General features: G+C 40.1%; 1 protein-coding gene and 1 long non-coding RNA gene across 2 annotated transcripts in view; one reads left to right on the forward strand and one right to left on the reverse strand.

Moving 5' to 3' along the window:
* Has2 (hyaluronan synthase 2) overlaps positions 1 to 16,162 on the reverse strand; it is a 29,381-nt gene extending 13,219 nt beyond the window's left edge. The window contains exons 1-2 of the mRNA XM_046464757.2: positions 15,566 to 16,162; positions 3,826 to 4,452 (exon numbers count right to left, since the gene is read on the reverse strand). Coding sequence (XP_046320713.1) covers positions 3,826 to 4,452 — 627 coding nt within the window. The 5' untranslated portion in view covers positions 15,566 to 16,162. The remainder of the gene's footprint in view (positions 1 to 3,825; positions 4,453 to 15,565) is intronic.
* On the forward strand, positions 15,835 to 19,537 carry LOC131424967 (uncharacterized). The gene is made up of 3 exons (XR_009228677.1): positions 15,835 to 16,046; positions 16,366 to 16,513; positions 17,266 to 19,537. It is a non-coding gene; the product is annotated as an uncharacterized LOC131424967 (long non-coding RNA).
* Positions 19,538 to 19,752: the final 215 nt, after the last annotated feature.

The raw sequence follows: 19,752 nt of genomic DNA on the forward strand, positions 1-19,752 counted from the left end.
CAAAATCTTTCTCAACTGATCAATACGTAACCCTGTTTATTTTAGCTTCTTCTTGAATATACCTTAATTAATATACATTGTTGGCATTCACATTGAACTTGTACCCAATAGCACAACTCATACCTAAAGGACTTTTTTCCATAAGGCACGTCACAGCTCTCCTGTGCTTAGAAATACCAGAGAGAAACAACCTCAGTAGTACATTTGGGTTCACATTCAACAGCTTCCCCACCAACCACTGCACAGAAATGTAAAAACATGGCACCAAATACACAAAGAAGAAGATAATTACACTGAAACAAGAAGGCAAAGCATCACCTATGTGACCTTAGCTGGAATGTGCAGCATGGATGACACCATCTTTTTGCTATATTATGTGTGTGTGTGTGTGTGTGTGTGTGTGTATATATATATATATATATATATATATATATATATATATTTTTTTTTTTTTTTAATTAATGAACTGCATGTATTGATTTGGGGGTTAGAGGTAAATAGATGGATCTAGGCTGGAAAGATTCATTCCCCACTTCTGTATTGGTTGCAGGTCAATTCAACTTGTTCATTGTGCTTCTTTTCTATTTTTAAAACATGCTACTCTAAACATGTGCTACTTTAGTAAATAAAAGAGCCAAGAGAAGCTCTAGTCTGAAGAAGTAAGAATGACTTTTGCTCTATCTTAGGCCATATCCAGTCAGGTCAGAATCTGTTCTTTACTGAAAAGCAAAGTTTATCTAGGAAATACATTGATTCTAAATTTTAAAGATATTCCTCATTCTCCTTTTTGGTTTTACATTCCCTTTCTATTCATTTATCACTTTGTTAATTTTCTTCTGTTCTATCTTCTCTCTCTCTCTCTCTGAAAGTGGCCAGTAGTCACCAGGTAAGCTTGCTGTCATGTAGGCCTCCTCCTGGACTAGGGCTTCCCTAAGTGTTCTGCATGAACATTTGTGATTTGAATGGCTTCTGGGATGGGACATGAGTCAGCAGAGTGGACTACAGATGAAAGCTGAGACAATAGAGGGACAGTGGCCATTGATAGAGGCTTATCCTAGGAGGGTAGGTAGAAAGGATATGAGTCGGGAGATGGGGTGGGCTACTATTGAAGCAGTATAAGCAGAACAGAATAAGGGTGGTCTTGAAAGCATTCAGACCCAGTACTCTTGTTTGATTCTCAGTAGGAGGCAAGGTCATCTGTTAGTAGTTAGGCTGGGAGGAGTTTGGGTAGGAAGCTGGGAGCATGGGGAAGGTATGAAATAATAGGTCATGAGAGAAATAAGCTAGACACTCAAAATCAAGTGGAAAGAGTGCTGAGGAGAGATGAGGACCCAGCTGCAATTGGAACCCAGTCTTTTTGGCCATCTCTCTGCATATCCCAGCAGAATTCTCCAGCAAGTATGTGAACAAGCAGGTCATCAGTCTCTTCCTCAGCGCCCCATTTGCTCTTGTGAATGGCCACCCGACTTCACTGCCTTCCTTCCCTAACCAGCCCACATGCCAAGTTTGATCACCAGGAGCACTTGGTAGCCAACTTCCTCACAACCCTCTCCCATATGTTACTTTTGGTGGCTTCGACTTTGCAGTTCCGGAAGCCTGGACAGTCAGAAGATCAGAGTGTTCAGTGTGTAGTCTAAACCTGAAGAAATTACCATTTTTATAGGTCAAACATGGTCCAAAATTAGGAGATTTGAAGAGGAATAGTAGGATGGAATTATTAGCTTCAGAACATTAAAAGATTTTAGCATATGTTGGAGTGCTTGGAACTGGCTGAGAGTCCCAGGAGGCATTAGGGCCTAGGTCAGAGCAGCTGCTGGGGTAAGTCTATCTGGAGGGGTTCAGCCTGGAGGAAGGACAGTTCTCAAGCCTGATCAGGCCTCCAACAGGAAGCTTATTCTAACCTTTCATATTTTGAATTATTTTTTTCCTGGACAGGCACAGTGTGAAGTTGTCAAGGATACAAACAAAATTCAAAACAAGAGTGATGGAAGAAGGGGATTTGGGAGGGGAAGGTAAAAGAAAGAGAAAAAACCCACACAAAGATTTCTTGATTAGACCTGACAAATGTAGCAGTTGTTTTAACTATAATTAAAGGCAAAATACGAAAACAGATGTTTTCTCATTTTAGGCACAGAGCATCATTCTTCATATCCTCAAAGTTCCTCTCATATGCCTGCCTTTAAGAATATCCTGCCATCCTCTCATCTAGGCCTAGAGTTGCATATGTAGATCCTAAATGTCCTGCAATAACTGAAGCCACCTCAAATGTGAAAGTTCTACCATTGAGAAATCAAGAGAAACCTAAGAGAGAAACTCAGCCAACTCCCCAGAGGAGAGCTTACAATGTGGATAGGTATCGACAAAGAAATACCTCAAAATTCTTCATATATAAATTAAAATTAATCCTAAGGTGACAAATTACAGATACTATAATTTTTTAGTATGGACTAGCTGACTATATAATAAATATATTAACAGTAAAAGTTGTAATCATATTAACAATAATATCATGAACAACTCTTGCTAAGCACTTGGAATACATTGTTTGACAAAATTTTCTTCAAACTGTTTCTAAGATGGCTTTATTCTTTCCAGTAAACTGAGGCTTAGGAAGGTGTTTTTTGTTGTTTTTTTTTTTATTTGTTTGTTTTTTTGTTTTGTTTTTTTGTGTGTGTGTGTGGTGGTGGTGGTGCTGGGGATAGAACCCAGGGCCTTGTTCATGCAAGGCAAGCACTCTACCAACTGAGCTATATCCTTGGCCCAGGAAGGTGGTCTGCAAGGTCAATCAGTTAGTAATATCTGTGATTATGATCTCAGCAAATTGACTCAAAAGCCAATGCTCATTCCCTTCTCGTTACTCTGAAATCCAACAGTTAAGACTTCTGGCAATAAAGACCCTTTAAAAAATAGAATGGATATTCTGAAAACTAGGACTTTACTTTTAAGACGGCAGTGTTCCAGTAGCTTTCTTATACCAGTGATAGTTCTTCCTTCTTGATATCTCATGTCCAAAATCCAATTAAAGAATTTACAGAAAATTAAAATTAGAAAATTCGCAGAGATCTTCCTAATGTTCGAAAGAAGAAAGCCTCAGTGAGAACTGGGACAAGAGAAACCCCATAGTGAGCTGTCAGCCAATTACTGAGAGACACAGCCTGCCTAATTTTCATGCAAGCAAACATCATCACAGATGCTCTCAAAGGTCAAATTGGAGTGAGTGAGGTAATGCTGTTTGGGGAGTGAAATAAACATTACTTCGATTTTGCTCTAAGTTTTTTTTTTTTTTTTAACTTGTTTTTGTTTTCCTTGTCTTTCTAGCTCAATTTTGAATGCCCTGTTCTTTTTAATCAAAATCATCCTCTCCACTCCCATTTTTCCAAATCTGTGTCCAAAACATAATATAGACTTCCCTCAGCCTGCAGATTCTGTCAAGACCCCTCGCTTAGGTCGACACTATTTTCTTACAAGAGTTGGAGACTTTTAAGGGTGTGGAAAATGACGTTGGATTTGACTTGGCAGAACGTAGGAGACAGAGAAGGAAAGGTGGCACAGGAAGGGAAGGAAGGGTCTCCTGTCCAAATAATCTTGATTTCTAACCAAGAACATGACCCCCCAACTTAAGCATTTTCATAGATAGTCTTAACAGTTTTACAAGATTTTTTTTTTCTGTCTTTCAAAATGTGCTTTCAACAGTCGTGCTGTTTTCAAATGAACTGAAAGAAGTACTGTGTTCAGGACAAGGATGGGCTATAGCATATGACTGGAGAGACACAAAAGCTGCTTTATTTCAATGTATGTTTGCCCTGGCAGGAATCTGAGACTTACCTGTACATAATCCACACTTCGACCCAGTGCTCTGAAGGCCGTGTACATGACTTCTCTTTTTCCACCCCATTTTTGCATGATGCAAACACTTTTGTTGGACAGGACCAATTGGGTTACATGCTGAGAGCTTTCTTTATGTGACTCATCTGTCTCACCAGGTCCCTTTTCATGGAAGTTGTTCTTCCAGATGTAAGTAGCTGATTTGTCCCTGCCCATGACTTCACTGAAGATGTCCATCATGTAAAGGTCATCGTCAGAGTTCCCATCGATGACCATGACGACTTTAATCCCAGGGTAGGTTAGCCTCTTCACAGATTGCAAACATTTCCTTAAGTAGTCTGGATCTTCTTGATATGCAGCGATGCAAAGAGCAACAGTTTTGTTCAATTTAATGGGGGTTTCTAGGGATTTTTTCATTTTTCGGTGTTCCAAAAAGGCAAATAGGCTTTGGATGATGAGGTGTGATGCTAAAAAGGCACCGTATAGTCCAAAAGAGAAATAGTAGTTATCCGTTTGGATAAATTGATAGCCAACAATATAAGCAGCTGTGATTCCAAGGAGGAGAGAGACTCCAAAAAGTGTGGTTCCAATTATTCTCAGGATGCATAGAAACCTCTCACAATGCATCTGCAATATAATCAAATGACACTCTCAGTTAACCATTCCTGTCCCAAGCTTGTTATACACATGGTGTCAATGGGGGGCACTACACGGAGCATGTAGAAGTTCTACTCCCTCACTTGCTATGTGACTTTTGGCACCCACTTTGCTCATCTGCAAGATGAGGCTAAAGACAGCCTTCTGACATAACTCAAGAATCCAATCCGTAATGGTGCTATTGAAGTATCATAATGTATTAAACGACTACCTAGATGTTTTAAAAAAATACCATAATATATTAAACAAATTTCCTTGCTTTTATCAGCACACACACATTGTTTTTAATGTGTCAGCCTCTCTGACTATAGTGTACTCTGTGTGGTCATAGCTAGGCATAGAATCAAAATTTCTGAAGCCCAGCATAATCTTTCTTCCTGTACCAGATTATCTCTTTACTCCTTGACACTGACAAGTTCAACACCCATGGAAGATTTTGATAAATTTCTTATGTCTAATTTCTTCTCATTTCCAATGCAAATCCTTCAATGTACGTCCTTTCCATGTATCTGGCTGAGATTGGAGGTGGAGAAACCATCTCCTAGCTCATCAATTAACTGTTTGAACCTTACTTTCAGAGCTTCATTTTGTTTGTTTTCAATCTGTTAATGAGGAAGTTTATCCTTGATTAATTCCAAATCTCCCATTGACACAAACAATTCTCTACTCCTAGGTATTCTGCACAATATTTTTCAAAGCCCTTGTAATTTTGAACTGGATACACACATCAAATATCTATCCCTTTCATCTATCACCATCAATATTAGATGTTAGATAGTGGGGATCAGGAACCTTATTGGAACACAGTAAGCACATATAAGTGTTTGTAGAAATAATGAATATATTCAAGAAATAACATCATGCTTAATTACAACAGGTGAGTGTGCATACTATTAAAATCTGAAGGATGTTAGACCTAAAACATGTTTTAGTTTTTAATTATAACCAGTTTTGTACTTTCCCCTACATTTTATGTGTCTCTTAAATGAGAGTCTGAACAACTCAAAGCTAAGAGAGCCATTTTTCTGTTTTTTCAAAAATAATTTCCAATGCTTGGCATAGAAAAGATGCTTGATAAACCTATTGTGTCATTTTCCCCCTTGAGGTTTTCTTTCCTCCTCTTCTAAGAATGGACTATCATAAGGACATAATTGATATAAATGTAATGTTCCCATCTTTGGACCTTTATATCAATTTTGGATATTTGTCTTATTTGTATATAACTAGTACTTAATCTTTTTCTTTGACTCAACTAATATTTTAAAAGCTAAAAAAGTTATTTTACGTGGAAACTTGGGCTAAGATTTATCTCTGTAAAACCTCTTGCTTGATATGCGTATTTATAGTTTCCTACTCCAAATCAAAATTTAAAATTGAATATCCACATAGGAATGTAGTATCATCCTGGTTGTTGACAGTTGCATGGCCACCATATTTTTTCAGCTCTAGAAAGACACCATTCACACATTCCCATTCTGTTCATGTATCAAAATGGTCCTAAGTAGGTATGCATTCTACTTCTGCTAAACATTAGCATGGATGCTTTTGTGTTACCTCTCTTCCCTGTGCACAGACTGTGTGGTACACCCATGACACTCCAGCCTCCTGAAATCTGAGATGTGCATCATTTAAGAGAGAGGGTGTCCTCCTCTAATCGACCCCTTCTGCAGGCTGGGTACACACATCAATATCTAGGGCAGTGTAGAGTCCCATGATGGAGCTTGGTTCTTGAATTGCCTTATAGAAGGGAGTCTCCCAAGAATCAGGATATCTGCTTGAACTCGGAGCCCAGCGCAGTGAGGCACTCTTATAATCCCAGCTATCTGGGAGGCTGAAATAGGAGGAGCTCAATTTTGAGACTTTATTGGTCAATTTAGCAATATTCTGTCTCAAAATAAAATTTAAAAGGCTGAATGTATAGTTCAGTAGTATGTGTGGGGCCCTGGGTTCAATCCCCAGTACCACTGAGAGAGAGAGAGAGAGAGAAAGAGAGAGCGAGAGACAGAGAGAGAGAGAGAGAGAGAGAGAGAGAGAGAGAGAGAGAAGAGAGAGAGAGCGCCCACAGACAGGGGACTTCCCTTGCATTCATATTAACAAGAAATGATTTCTGGATTTTTATTGGTTTCTGTTTGCTGTTGTGCATTTGGGGGTTTAGTTTGCCCTAGCTAGTATAATCTAGGTAATACACAGCAGCCTAGAAACCAGGTTTCTAGCATATGAACATCTTTTTGTTGTTGTTGTCATTGTTAAATGTAGATGATAATGTTTTTCAAAGACTCTTTATAGGGCTGTGCTGAGTAGCAAAATAAAATCATTTGTGAAAGTTTTTTTTAAAAAAGAAACACAATGCAGTTTAACATATCTGTTTTAAAAACGTACAAAACAAGCACAAATGTGTGTTCCACTTTTAGCAGCTGCATAGGACACCATACAGTGTAATATGGGAGCCTAACAGAAGCAACCTCAACACAAATGGAAAGTTGAGACTACTGCAAAAGGGTGAGATGGTGAGATTTTGGTGAAAGGCAAGCAAATACAGCATCCCCTTAATTAAAACAGCTGACGGGGTGCTGAGCCCTCCCAAAGGGCACGTTAACCAATGCCTGAAGGTGCTGGGAGCACCAGACTTGGAACTTGTCATTTCCAAGACATGAGTCATTCTCACAAGAGTGAAAAATTTCATGGGGACTAAAGCACTTTGCCAGGCAGAAGCTTAAGTGTGTATTTAGCTTGTGTTTAAATCACCATCACCAGCAAAAGAGCTGCCTGACATTCTTTTCCATTATTCACATTTTCCTTGCTTTTATCAGCACACGTGGACACAGAGAGTGGTCACATAGCATCTGCTGGCCACCGCTAAAGTGGGAACACCCTCTTACATCATGGGAGCCTCAGGATGTCCTTTTGAAGCCTGGGAAAAGTTACTAATGAACTGCAACAGTGTCACTAAAATTGAACCCTTATATTCCTGCTTCATATCTCAGCATGGCCTAGTATGACACACAGCACTTCAGTACAGCCTAAAGGGCAAAAGGCCCATCTTAGAGCCAACTTTGCTGAGTGAATACATTGATCTCAGGGAGTGACACACAGGATGTGTTTTTTCTTTTATTATTCCCCTGGGTCATTTCACAGCTATGGGCGCCATATGTGTAAGACTTTGTGAGACAATCCCTGATTCATGTGCTCTGGTTCGTAAGCATACTTTCCTATTAAAACAGGAGCATGGCTACATGGCTTTTCTGTCAAGTTGGAAAAACAAAGTTCCCTGCTAGATCATGAGAGCTTGCTTACTGTGAGACAGAAAGATTATTTAGAAATCTATATTCCACAAACACTTAAAATAGGAAAAAGTAATTTTTGCTCATTATCAGTCTTGAGCCTATCAAAAAATATTTAACCTTGACACCAATTATTTAATAACTTCTGTTGTCCACAGAACTGAAATCAAGGTAAGGAATGGCTTAATAGAGTGTAATGTAAGATCCATAAAGTCAATAGATACATACACACACACACACACACTCACACACACACACATCTGTTCTCAAAGGACATAAAACATTGCATGGTTTATATATACTATCTACTACTACCATTCAATAAATATCTGTTGAATGAATGAAATCCCATCATTCCTATCATCCTCGTTATAATGGCTGGTAACATTCATTCATCATTTATTAGATTTTAGTCAGTGAAGAAATTTTTTTGCATTTTGTTTTGTTTAGTAGCATGATCTTATTTAATCTTATTGGCTTTAGGTGACAAATATATTCTTCACTCATGTTACAATATATGTATATGCCAAGGGAACCAAGAGGCTGAGTATGTAAATTTGCTGTCCAAAGTCAAAAACCATACTAAGGGCACATACTAGTCTAACGCCTGACTCTTCTTGATAAATATTTGCTGAATAGAATTGAATTCTCATGACAGGCAGCATCTTTTTGTTCTAATAAAATGGTGTTGTATAAGGTAGTTTGGGGGAAAACTTTGAAAGTGGTATCCCTGCTATTGTGGAAAGTGGGGGATGGGCACTTGCTCAAATACAGATCCTAGGCCAGCCAATGCTCAGAGAGGATTTCTGGTCTCACATACTTTCCCATGTGAGTGCACCCTAAAGGGACATGGGGATTGTTTCAAAAGAAGCTGCTGATTCCATCTATGCAACAGCAATTCTGCTTCTAATACCAGAAGCCAAAATTCTGTTTCACCATAAGAAAGGCATTACTGTTTCCATTGCGTCCACCTGTGGAGCAGATATAAAGTCTTGCTGTTAGCTCATATACCCCAAATGGGAATCTTTGGGTCATTGGACCTCAGAGCCTTTTCCTCTACCTTGACCTTTTTACATTACCCAGAGAGCAAAATGTTGGATGAAGGGAGAACAACAGCTGCTCTCAGTGCCCTAGTGCAGTGGTGAAAACGAAGTTCCCATAGTTTTCATAAAGTGCTTCTTCCATTTATTTATCTGGTTGATGTGAATTCAAATTTGTTGAGTCAGCATCTCTGAAAGGCTGCAGAGATTAGGTCAGATGACCCTCTTGTGAGAGGTCACAGTTTACCACTCCTTTCTAAAATAATCCCCCACCCTGCAATCTCCTTACCCCCAGCATATGCTCACCCTTTGCCCTGCTGGGTTTTCTAACTTGTTCCTGTGCACTCTCCAGAACACAGGGAATTACAAGTCTCCATAACCATTAGGTCCCTATACTGAAACCTACTGAAAGCAGGGTTTGGCACATAGAAGATACTCAATAATGCATTTCAAATGAATGCATAAATTCTTTTGAACTTAGGCAGTCAATGTAGACAGATAGGCATGGGTCCCATCCCTGTCATCACTGCAGGAACACTGAATACATGCTGAGAGTCAACCAGGCCCTTAAGGTACCTCCCTTCCAATGGTTCTTCTTACTTTTTCTCCCCCATTACCATTTTTAAAAACAGCTCCATACTTTCTTGCTTAATATATATGAATGGCTGTAGGCAACACTAAACCAGCTCTAAAAGACCTTTGGATAATAAAGACAGAAAACACACAAGAGCAATGTACAACAATTTTGAGTTGCAATTTGAGCAATCTTATGATTTCAGGGGTTGTGTTTGGGACATGAGAAATAATGAGATCTTCTTTTATCAACCTGTAATCCATTATACTGGTAATATGTATTGTTGACTCATTTATACAATGCTTTGCATTTGGGTTCTAATGACTCAAGCATAAGTGTGCCTGTATATTTTCTTTTCAGTTGGAAAAATTTAATAACATTAACTAGACTAACAAAAGTTTTTTAAATCATATACACTAGTATTCAAAATCCACCTTTCATACCAGAGAATTTGGCCTCCAGACAGAGTCCTACCTCTTTCTTTAATTAGTTGGTTGACCTGACCAAGTTCCATAAGAGCTGACATCTTCATTTTCCTCTATAAAACGCAGCTAATCATATTGACTCAAATAACAGATAATGAGATTTAAAATGGAACTCATTTTAATACCTAAAATCTTCCCAGTTCTATTATTGTCCTATCAGTGACATTACCTAATGAACCCGACCTTCCACCCCTTTAACCTATTGATGGTTAGATAACAAATAATAACTGTGGCATGGTGAAAAAAAATAGAAGGGTTAGGATTCAGAAGAAATGGATTCATCCCAATTCTTGCCTTATATTGGCAAACTGACTTTAAGCCAAACCTTGAGGGTATTGTGAAGAAGTCTATGTTCTTGGACAATTTAATTATCTTTGAACTTCAAAATTTTTAGATATGTGATCAAGACCCATTAAGTTTAACACTTCTACTGCCATCACTGAGTGTCCATAATCAGGATGGAGTTCATCTTCAGTGTTTCACTTTTGTGCTCTTCATCACTGCCACCTGATGAGAGTAGACTGCAAATTCTTCCTCCTATCCACTCTTTAAGCTTCACTGCCTCATCTTTAACATGGGAATAATTCCTTTTTACAGGATTATTCTAACTAGGAAGGATAGCATAAACAAAGTCTAGCACTTGAAATATGTATTCATTCAAAAATTAATTATTGTGGGTATTATTGCTGTTGCAAACTAACAATTCAATCCAAAGGAAGAGTAGCTGAAGTTAAAGGGCACTTGTACTTCCTCTCTTCCTCATTATATTTTCAAATCCACTGAAGACTAAGTCAGTGTTGTTCTAACTTATTGCCAGAATATAAGCACACAAAGGCAAAACAATGATGGAAGACATTAAAGAATGTGTCTGTCCATAATGAAAGCATTGCTTGATATCATATCTCATCAACAGAACCAGTTCTAGAGCACAGGCTTTCTTTACATATAAACTTATGTTGTGTGCAAAGAGCAGGAAAAAGGCCTTGTACCATAAGGAGAACAATTAGAATTGGGACTATTAATATATGCAGGTGACACCAGCAAAGACAATGGAAATTGGCTTCTTGGAAATAAATCATAATCTCATGGTGGCTATCTGCCTGTGAATGGTGGATTAGGAAGGCATAGTGAGTCAAAGATTTAAAAGTAGTATTTCTCAAATTGTGCTGTACATCCAAATTACCTGATGACTTGGGAAAGTCCCTGACATGTGGCTCTAACAACATTCTAAGTTAATTGAAAGGAATTAATTATAATCTCAGGAGATTCTAATGTGCCATAAAGTTTGGTTTGGCATTCACTGGGTTAAAGTCAAAGATATCATGCCTCATTTGCATTGATGCACATCCTTTCTGTGGATTCCCTCTGCTAATGTCCCCGTCTAGAAATCTGAGACAAAAATACTCACATGAAATCACTCCCCAAAGTCTTCACATTAGAATACTTGCCCTCTGGGATACAGCACACTGAGACCCCTTTCTTTTCTCCCCCTTCTGTCCTCCTCTCCCTGTCTTTGAAGTCTGCCTCCAGTTTCAAGGCAGTTATACTAGCAAAGACCCTGGCATCAAGTTGGCAGGATTAGGATACAAGCCTTTTAAACACACCATCACACCAGTGGTAGCTGCATCCAGAGCCTTAAGTTTCGGATTTCTCTTTCTTTGCACCATCAATTTTAATCAATTACTCCTAGGATGACAATGCTCCCAACTGCTGGATTAGATCCTGAACTTTATCATCCTTAACTTAGTTACAGATAGGGGGAACATTCCAAAGATTTGACATGAAATTTTCATACTATATTAAATGTGCAAGTATATACTCTGCCACTGAGTATCTTCACTACCCATATTGAATCTTGAGAACTATCTTTATAGGTCAAAATCATGGACAGTAAAAGGCAACACAAATGCCAAGTCTCTGTGTGAAATCTTTTCTGGTCCTCTCAAACAGATGTAGTTTCTTTTCAATTTGAGACCCCATAAAATTTAACTAATCCAGCTGCAGCATAGTACAGTTCAAGGGTATTATACTGAATTCTTGGATTAAACTCCATCCACATCCCTTACTAAAACTGTGACTTTGGATGAGTCACATAACTGTTCTGAGGCAAGGTTTCTTCATAAAATATTATTTTCAAGTTAGGATAAGATACAATATACAGAAAGTGTCTACTTTGGGACCTGTAACATAGATATGTGATAAATAATGGCTATTGTTTCTTATAAGCTATATCATATTTTGCTTTATAGAATTTTGGTTATTTGACTTTTCAATGTTTATTTATGTTAATTTCAATTTTTAATTACCTGAAATACAAATGTACTCATTTAAAAGACATCCATTCATAAATACTTAATTTAAAAATTAAAACTTAACACTGTGACCTTATTCTATTTAATCAAATCATATCAATTACATTTTCCTAGATTGTAAGCAAGGCAGTATATACCTATGAATTCCACATAGATAACATTCAAAATATTCTTAAATGGGAACTGGGGATATAGCTCAGTGGTAGGGTACTTACTTGGCATGTGCAAGACTCTGGGTTAAATCCCAGGCACCATAATATGCATGTATTGTTAAATAATTTAAGGCTACATGTGGTAGGGGATGATACTTATTCTATGCAGATTGCTGCTGGATAGGAAAGGAATAAAGTGTGGAGCTGTCCCCAGGCTGCTCTACCAGCTCATCCTGGCAGCTTTGTAGAGGAACATGGCCTGGGTATGCATGCAAAAAAGGAGAACCCAAATGGAGACCTGGGGTATATGCACTTCATGAAAAAGCCAGGAAGCTAATAATGCAATTACTTGTTATTTGATCTTAAGTTTTATGCACAACTGTGGGACAGACATTGTCAAAGCAGATCTCCACCTTGATCCTTAGACAAAGTGCTTTTCCTGCCTTGCCAATAATAGAAAAAGAAATCCATCAGTAAAAAGGTATGTGTTTTAAAATTTCAGAAACAAAAACATTTTAAAATAAATCTTAGTTCACAAAGACATCATGCAGAGAAAAGTACTATATCCTAAAGACCTAACAAAAATGATCACGCCCAAGCTAATTTACTTTCTACAAACAGCTTTTTATTGGTTTGTTGCACAATTCCTGTTTTCCAGGAAGGTACTTGACTAAGTATCTCCTTTTCTTTGAAGAGAGTCATAACTTTGTTTGATGCAAGCCACCAATTTATTAAATCTTTGAATTTTTATATGCTTCATAACTATCTATGTAAAATAAGTTTTCAAAATTCTAGGTACAATATAAGCAATCCAGGTAGCATGCATCTGCCAGTATACCTACAATACATTTTCCTATGCATTTGTCTCTGGTAATATATAAGCAAAAAGAGAATGGAAAGGATATTCTAGATTTAATCCAGAAACAATTATGTAGAATTTGGAATTTTTTTTTTCAGAATGCAAAGGCATACACAATATAGTATACATGCCAAAATAGGTATTTTAAGGTATTAAACTTTCATTGAAAGTGAAAAAAAGAATAGCCAAGCTACTAGGGAAAACTTCCGTGAAAGAGGATGGGTATTCAAAAAACAGTATCTCCACTGTATATGTAATTTTATTAAGTGTTTAAAAGGTATGTAGTAAAACTAATTTTATGAATGAGTCAACTTGCACATATTGGAAGAAAAAGGAGAACAAAAGTTCTTTTCAATCCAATTCTGTAAAATCTAAAATATCTACAAATCTGTTGACGGGCGTAAATAGCTGTTCTTGCCCATTCTATAGAAATATATATTTTAATTAAAAACCTTGTAGCATACTTATGAATATGCATTGACCATCAAAACTTTATTATTAGAATGACCTTTAAAAAAATCACAATCTGGCTTAACACCTCCGAAGGCATATTATCATATGCTTTCACTCAGGGCAGTGAGAAATCTGAGGCTGCCTTGAAATCTACATCGGGAGTAAAATCGTTCTCCCTCTTACCAGCCTCCCCACGTCTTCAGCAAAACCCGTCCACCAGCTTGCTTCGCTTTACTCTAGGCTGACTTGAAAGTCTACAGATACTCAGGCTGTGAGTTGAGGGGGAAGCCCTTCCTGACCAATCAGGGCTTCCCTACCTATTGCGTCACACCTCCCCCTGGGTATGACGTCAAAGGCAATCCCAGCCCAGCCTCTAGGGTTGAGGAGGTGTAGCATTTCTGTGCAGCTGCAGCGACCAACTTGGCAGCAACTGTTCTAATGGGCGGGGAACTGGGCAGGGAGGTGCCAGAGGGTTTGTGCCTAAACCCTCTGGGAGCGCAGTTATAGCAGCTTGCTCCCCCGGGAGCAGAAGCGCGCCAGTGCCTTTCAGTCCAAGAATTCAGCGCTGGCGTTTGGGGATGGAGGGAGAGGCTCTGGATGAAACTGGCACCTAAGGCCGTGAAATAAGATCGGGTTCCTGTAAGCCCTCCTCCCCAGGCACCGCCTCTCTGCTCCCAGCCCCTCTGGCCAGCTTTAATGATCCTTTCAGCGCCGTTTCCCCTCGCCTGCGTTTCCTCGGGCAGAGGAAGCAGCCTCTGTCTCCCTCCGGTTCGCACCCTTACACAGAACCTCCTTTCAGACCCGCCCTCCTGTTCACTGGGACCGATTTCGGAGCGCTGGCTCGTTCTGGGCGGGAACTAGCGTGACGAATTCCGCCTAAGGTGTTGATTATCCATCCCAACTCAGCCTCTGGCTTCACTCCCACTTTCACCCGGGTTCCCGTGGGCCCCCAGCCCTCACCCTGTTTGGGTGCTCGGGACGGCGCCCCCAAGTCCTCCACCCAGTGGTGCCCCCAGAAAGAAGCGCCGGCGTGCTCGGTGCCACGTCGGAATTGGCTCCTAGGACGCTGCAGCTGCCTGAGCACAGCGCGCGGTCCCCTCGCACGCCCAGCCCTGGGTGGCGGGCGGGCCGGCGCTGCGCTGGGAGGAGAGATGCGCGCCCTCCTCCAGCTCCCAGCTGCGAGTGCCACCGCCTGCGTCAGGGACCCCTGGCCGGAGTGAGGCTTCCGGAGCTGAGCTGAGCTGAGCAGGGACAGACCCAGCCTGACACTTTAATGGGGTTTGGGAAGTGCAAAGGAGGGGAGGCTCGGTAAAGGGGGAGTGGCCGAGTGAGGCCGGTAGCTGCGAGGAGGTGGCGGAGGACCCTCCTTCTCCGGGGGTCTCAGCTTGTAGGAGCTGGAAACCGGGATCGCTTAACCCTTTCATTCCAAGCAAAAAGCGAGCTGCTTAACCGTAAAACCCGCAGGACAGTTACAGGGTTTTCCGTCCAACGTAGTGTGTGGGAAAAAAAGAAGAAGGAGGGAAGGGGTGGGGAGACAGGGGGGAAAGGGACGGCTGTGAGGGATGCATTTTCCTTACACAGTGGAAATTCTTTTTTTCCTAACACAGAGTCCCTCTGTCGCTCCAGAAGATGCAGAATGGAAAAGTACATCTCAGGACAAACAGCGTTGCCCAAGAGAAGCTACCTGTGTACCCAAAAAAGCAGCGGATTTATGGCGAGAGCCGCACGGATGGGAAAAGACGGATATATTGCTAAACTTGATACTGATCGGAAATATTCTCCCATTTTCAGTCTGTTGGAAATTTTCAGACCTCAAACTTTTCTATAGAAACTGATATTTTTTTTCTAACATTCACGTGGACAATTTCTTCCATTTCCCTGGCCTGAGGACCTTCATAGTTCACCCAAACGCCTCTGTGTAACGTACCTTGTTCAGCTCTCGGTCATAAAGTCGTCCTCAGCCTGTCTGTGTGGTCCCGGAGGGTCGCTGGAAGGCAGTTTCCAAAATTGAGGTAATAAGAGATCAGATGAATTTGAGACGACCGGCCAAAAAAAATAAGAAATTTAAAAACAACATTTAAAAAAGATGGGGGAGTCTCAAATGTTTAGTACTCTCCCACTTTGAAAGGAAATTCACTAATATTCTTTTTATTATTTCAGTTGCACTTCAGTCTTCTAACTCTTTTTTAAAAATTATCAATTTTAAAAATAAATTAACTTTTTTTGTGTATTCCAGTCCCCCTCCCACCGATAACGGAAAGTCTCTTTTTCGTATTTAAAAAAAAAAAAAAAAATGCCGGTGAAGACTCAGCAGAACCCAGGAAGCGCAGAATCAATCGGGAGAAAAAGTCTTTGGCTAGGGCTGGTTCAAGTCCCTGGTTCAATGGGCTGCTCGAAGCCAGGACTGGGTAATTCTTTCCAGACGCTTTGACTTCTCCTTCCTCGCTGTTGTTGCCTTTCTGCCTCCTCCAACTTAAGGGGGTCTTAGCAAGTGAGCTGGTGGGTGTTTTAATAGGGCGGAGGAGGGAGTGGGGGTTTAGGGGAGTGGAGGAGGGAGGTGTGGACTGGGGAACCCGGAGGGGAGGGAACTGGGAGCGCGGGCGGGCGGGAGGGAGGCGGGGAGGAGGAGAGGGAGAGAGAGAAATTGGCCATTCAAAGCCCTCTCTGAGCTAGAGGCCGGTTCTAAACTCCAATGAATTCAATTAACTTGATTGTTAACGTGTGCAGAGAAATGCAGTGCCCACATGCTGGCCGCCACCTGATTCCCTCCTCTCCTCCAGCGGCGGAGCTAGGAGACCCTCTTTGTAGATATTTCTGAAGTCTTGCCTGAGCTACACGCCTTCCCTCTACGCGATAAACGCCCTGTTACGTTTAGGTAATTTGCTTTAAAGACAAATGATGCCCCTCAGCTAAGTAGCTGCCCTGGGCAGGGACTGTGATGGGGTGTGTGTGTGTGTGTGTGTGTGTGTGTGTGTGCGCGCGCGCGCACCTGGAGCCTCGGAAAGCCTCCGGGACCCCCAAAAGAAGGCGAGTGGTCTAGAACTTGTTAACCCTTTCTTCCTGCTAGCTCAAAAGTTTTTAAACTGACATCAAATGTCAAAGCCTCCCCTTTGTCAAACCTTCGCTGTGGGTGGGCGAAAAAAAAAAGTAGAAAAGTATTGTATTTTTTTCCATAAATATGGTCCTTTAAGGTAAAAATAAGCAAATTGAGAACATTAAAGATAAAAATTTAATAAAACATCGAGTCTGTAGAACTCGATATAGCACTCTTAAAAATAGTTATATATGTGTATATATAGCCATCTCTAAGGAAGTGGATGACCTTCCTTGCGAGTTTTCTGTGAAGCTGGCGAGTCAAAATACTTACTCTTTTGCTGCTAAGTTGGCTTTTCATGTTTTTTTTTCCCCAATGTCCCCAAAGTTAAGTAGAGTTTATTTTCTCGGATACTTGGCCCCTTTTCTTTCTCCTTGGTCCTTGCTAAAAAGTCTTAAAATGGACAGTAGGTGGCACTGTTTAGGAAAAAATGAGTGGATTCACAAATGAACTGACTTGGTTTTGGGGGAGACTGATGAAATTGTTAACAGGGTAAAACATTTTCTTTTTTCTTTGCCTCTTTTTCTTACTAGGGACCTTGAGGTGTGCATTTCACTCGAACTCGACCAAGCCTTGATAAATTATTGGCCCATGATAAGGATCACATATAATAAACTTGGCAATAATGAACAAATCAGACAGAAACAGAAAAGTCCGATAAACTGGGGGTGATGCTTTCAATACGTCGTGCAGGGTGTGGTGTTGGGAGATGTGAAGAACGTTAAAAAAAAAAAAAATTTCTCTGCAACCCCAGGTAGCCAGCCAGGCAGCCAGCCCAGCCCTCTGGCGGACCTGCAAAGTGTTCCACCTTTCCGACCCTGCCCCACCCCCACATGCAGCGGTTACACCTCTGGGAAGCTTTACCTTGGCCCCCTGACTTCACGCCGCTCTTGGGAGACCCACTTACTCATTTCCCCAACAAAACTTCTTGGTTTCAGCCTTTGTCTGAACTCTGCCTGGGGTGGTTCAATTTTAGACAGACTGGCTTAAATTTCAGAGCAATTTCATCTCACTTAATCAGACTTGAGCTTCCTGATTTTTTTTTTTTTTTTTTGCCTCTTTGGTCGTTTTCAAATGCTAAATTATAATTGAAAATATATTCCTTAATTCTATACTCCTACATGTGATGAGAATTAAACTGATGTAGGAATAGAATGGACATTGTGGGGTGCCCACCGCCTGCCTGTGAGACCTTCAAGAGACATTTAATCTCCCAGCTCTAAACTTCCAGGGATATTACATGTAATGCAGGAGTGCCAACTATTGCTTAGTAGCATTTAACTTTTCATATGCTAATAATTCAAGCAGTGAGAACATTTCATAAAACTGAAATTCTTCATCAAAGGGAAACATATTTATTCTTTTTCCCCTTGAATTTATAATTCATGAGCCATAAAGAAAAAGGAACGTGTCCTCTGGCTATGGATGGATGTAAAAGTTGATATACATCCACACATTTCTCTCATCTCCTCTCCACCAAGGGAATGGGGAAAAGGCCAACACAACTTAAAGCCAGAGGATTAAGTTCCTTGTATGCAAAAAAGGATCCGAAATAAAAGAGATCTTGCATGCAAATCCCATCTTTAATGTTTGTGAGATCCTGGAAACACATTTCATCTCCCTGGACCTTGATTTTCTAGTTGATAAGTAGAGAAAAATACCTGCTTTGCATAGTTGTTGTAAGGACGGAATGTGTTAAACGTGAAGTGTCTTCAATTCTGTGGACATACTCAAAAAGCATTAGAGCTCATCTTCTGGCATTGTATTCCTTAAATTTTTGTTGGTAAGTGTGTTAGCTTTCTGTTACTGTGACAAAATGCTTGAGATATACATCTTATGTGGATGAAAGATTTGGCTCACAGTTCCAGAGGTTTCAGTCTACAGCCTTTGGGCCTCATTAGTTTTTGGGCCCTGGAAAGGGAATATATCATGGTGAGAGTACCTGGTGGAAGAGGCAGCTGGGAAGCAAAAAGAGAGACAGAAAAAGGGTCCAGGGTCCCAATATCCCCTTCAAGGGCACAGACCCCAGTGACCCAACTTCCTTCCACGAGACCCTACCTCCTAAAGATTCCACTCCCCCCAAAAAGCATCCCAGGCTGGAGAAGTCTTCAACACAGATACTCATTCAAAGCACAGTGGAAGCATCACCAACTGCTTTGTCCTGTGCTCTCTCATGTGACCTGCTTCAGCTTTCTACCATCTTCCCACTGACTCTCAGATTGAGTTATTCTGTGTCCCCATGGACACATCCCAAAACTTCCCATTTAATCCAACTTATGAGTTTCCCGTCAGAATTTCAGCTACCAGTCAGCCAGTCTTGGTTTGTAGGCACCAAATTAAGAGATATGAGCTCCAGATTCATACATTATGATATGAACCAACTGAATAACATGGGGCAACTTGCATTTCAGCTTTCTTTCTTAAAAAGGAGTTGCTTGGATCACAAGAATGTCATCTTGTGATCCAAGCAAATAATGTCATCTTTCTTCCACCCACTTCAGGTTTTGACATCCTAAGACCTAATTTTTTCCAATCCATGTATTTGGAAAAGTTTTTGTTAATGTGTTTTATGTGTTCAGCTTTGCAAGACAACAGAACAAATTACTTCAGACAAAGAACTTTTATCTAAGGTGATGGGAGTTAGCAGTACATTGTTTCTGATCTCCCTTTCAAAATATAAAACAATGGTCATATGTCTGATATAAACAAAGTACCCATAACCAGGGACTTAGTACTTCATAATTCTCTATGTAAATGGTTCTTACACTTTTGGGTAAAGAACTTCTTTATACTCTTAAAAATTATTGAGAGCCTCAAAAAATGCATTGATATGTTTATCAGTATTTATCATATTAGAAATTAAAGCTGACTGAAAAGTTTAAAGAGGCATATATTAATTAATTTAATGCAATAATAAACCAAAATATATGTCAACTTAATAATATCTTTTTTGTGAAAATAACTCTTTCAAAATAAAAAAAAATAGAAAAGTAGGATTGTTTTCTAGTTTTGCAAAGCTC

This window comes from Marmota monax, unplaced genomic scaffold (assembly GCF_021218885.2).
Source record: "Marmota monax isolate L192 unplaced genomic scaffold, Marmota_monax_Labrador192_F-V1.1 WCK01_AAM20220418_F8-fsc00003, whole genome shotgun sequence".
In the NCBI taxonomy this organism is placed as follows: Eukaryota; Metazoa; Chordata; class Mammalia; order Rodentia; family Sciuridae; genus Marmota; species Marmota monax.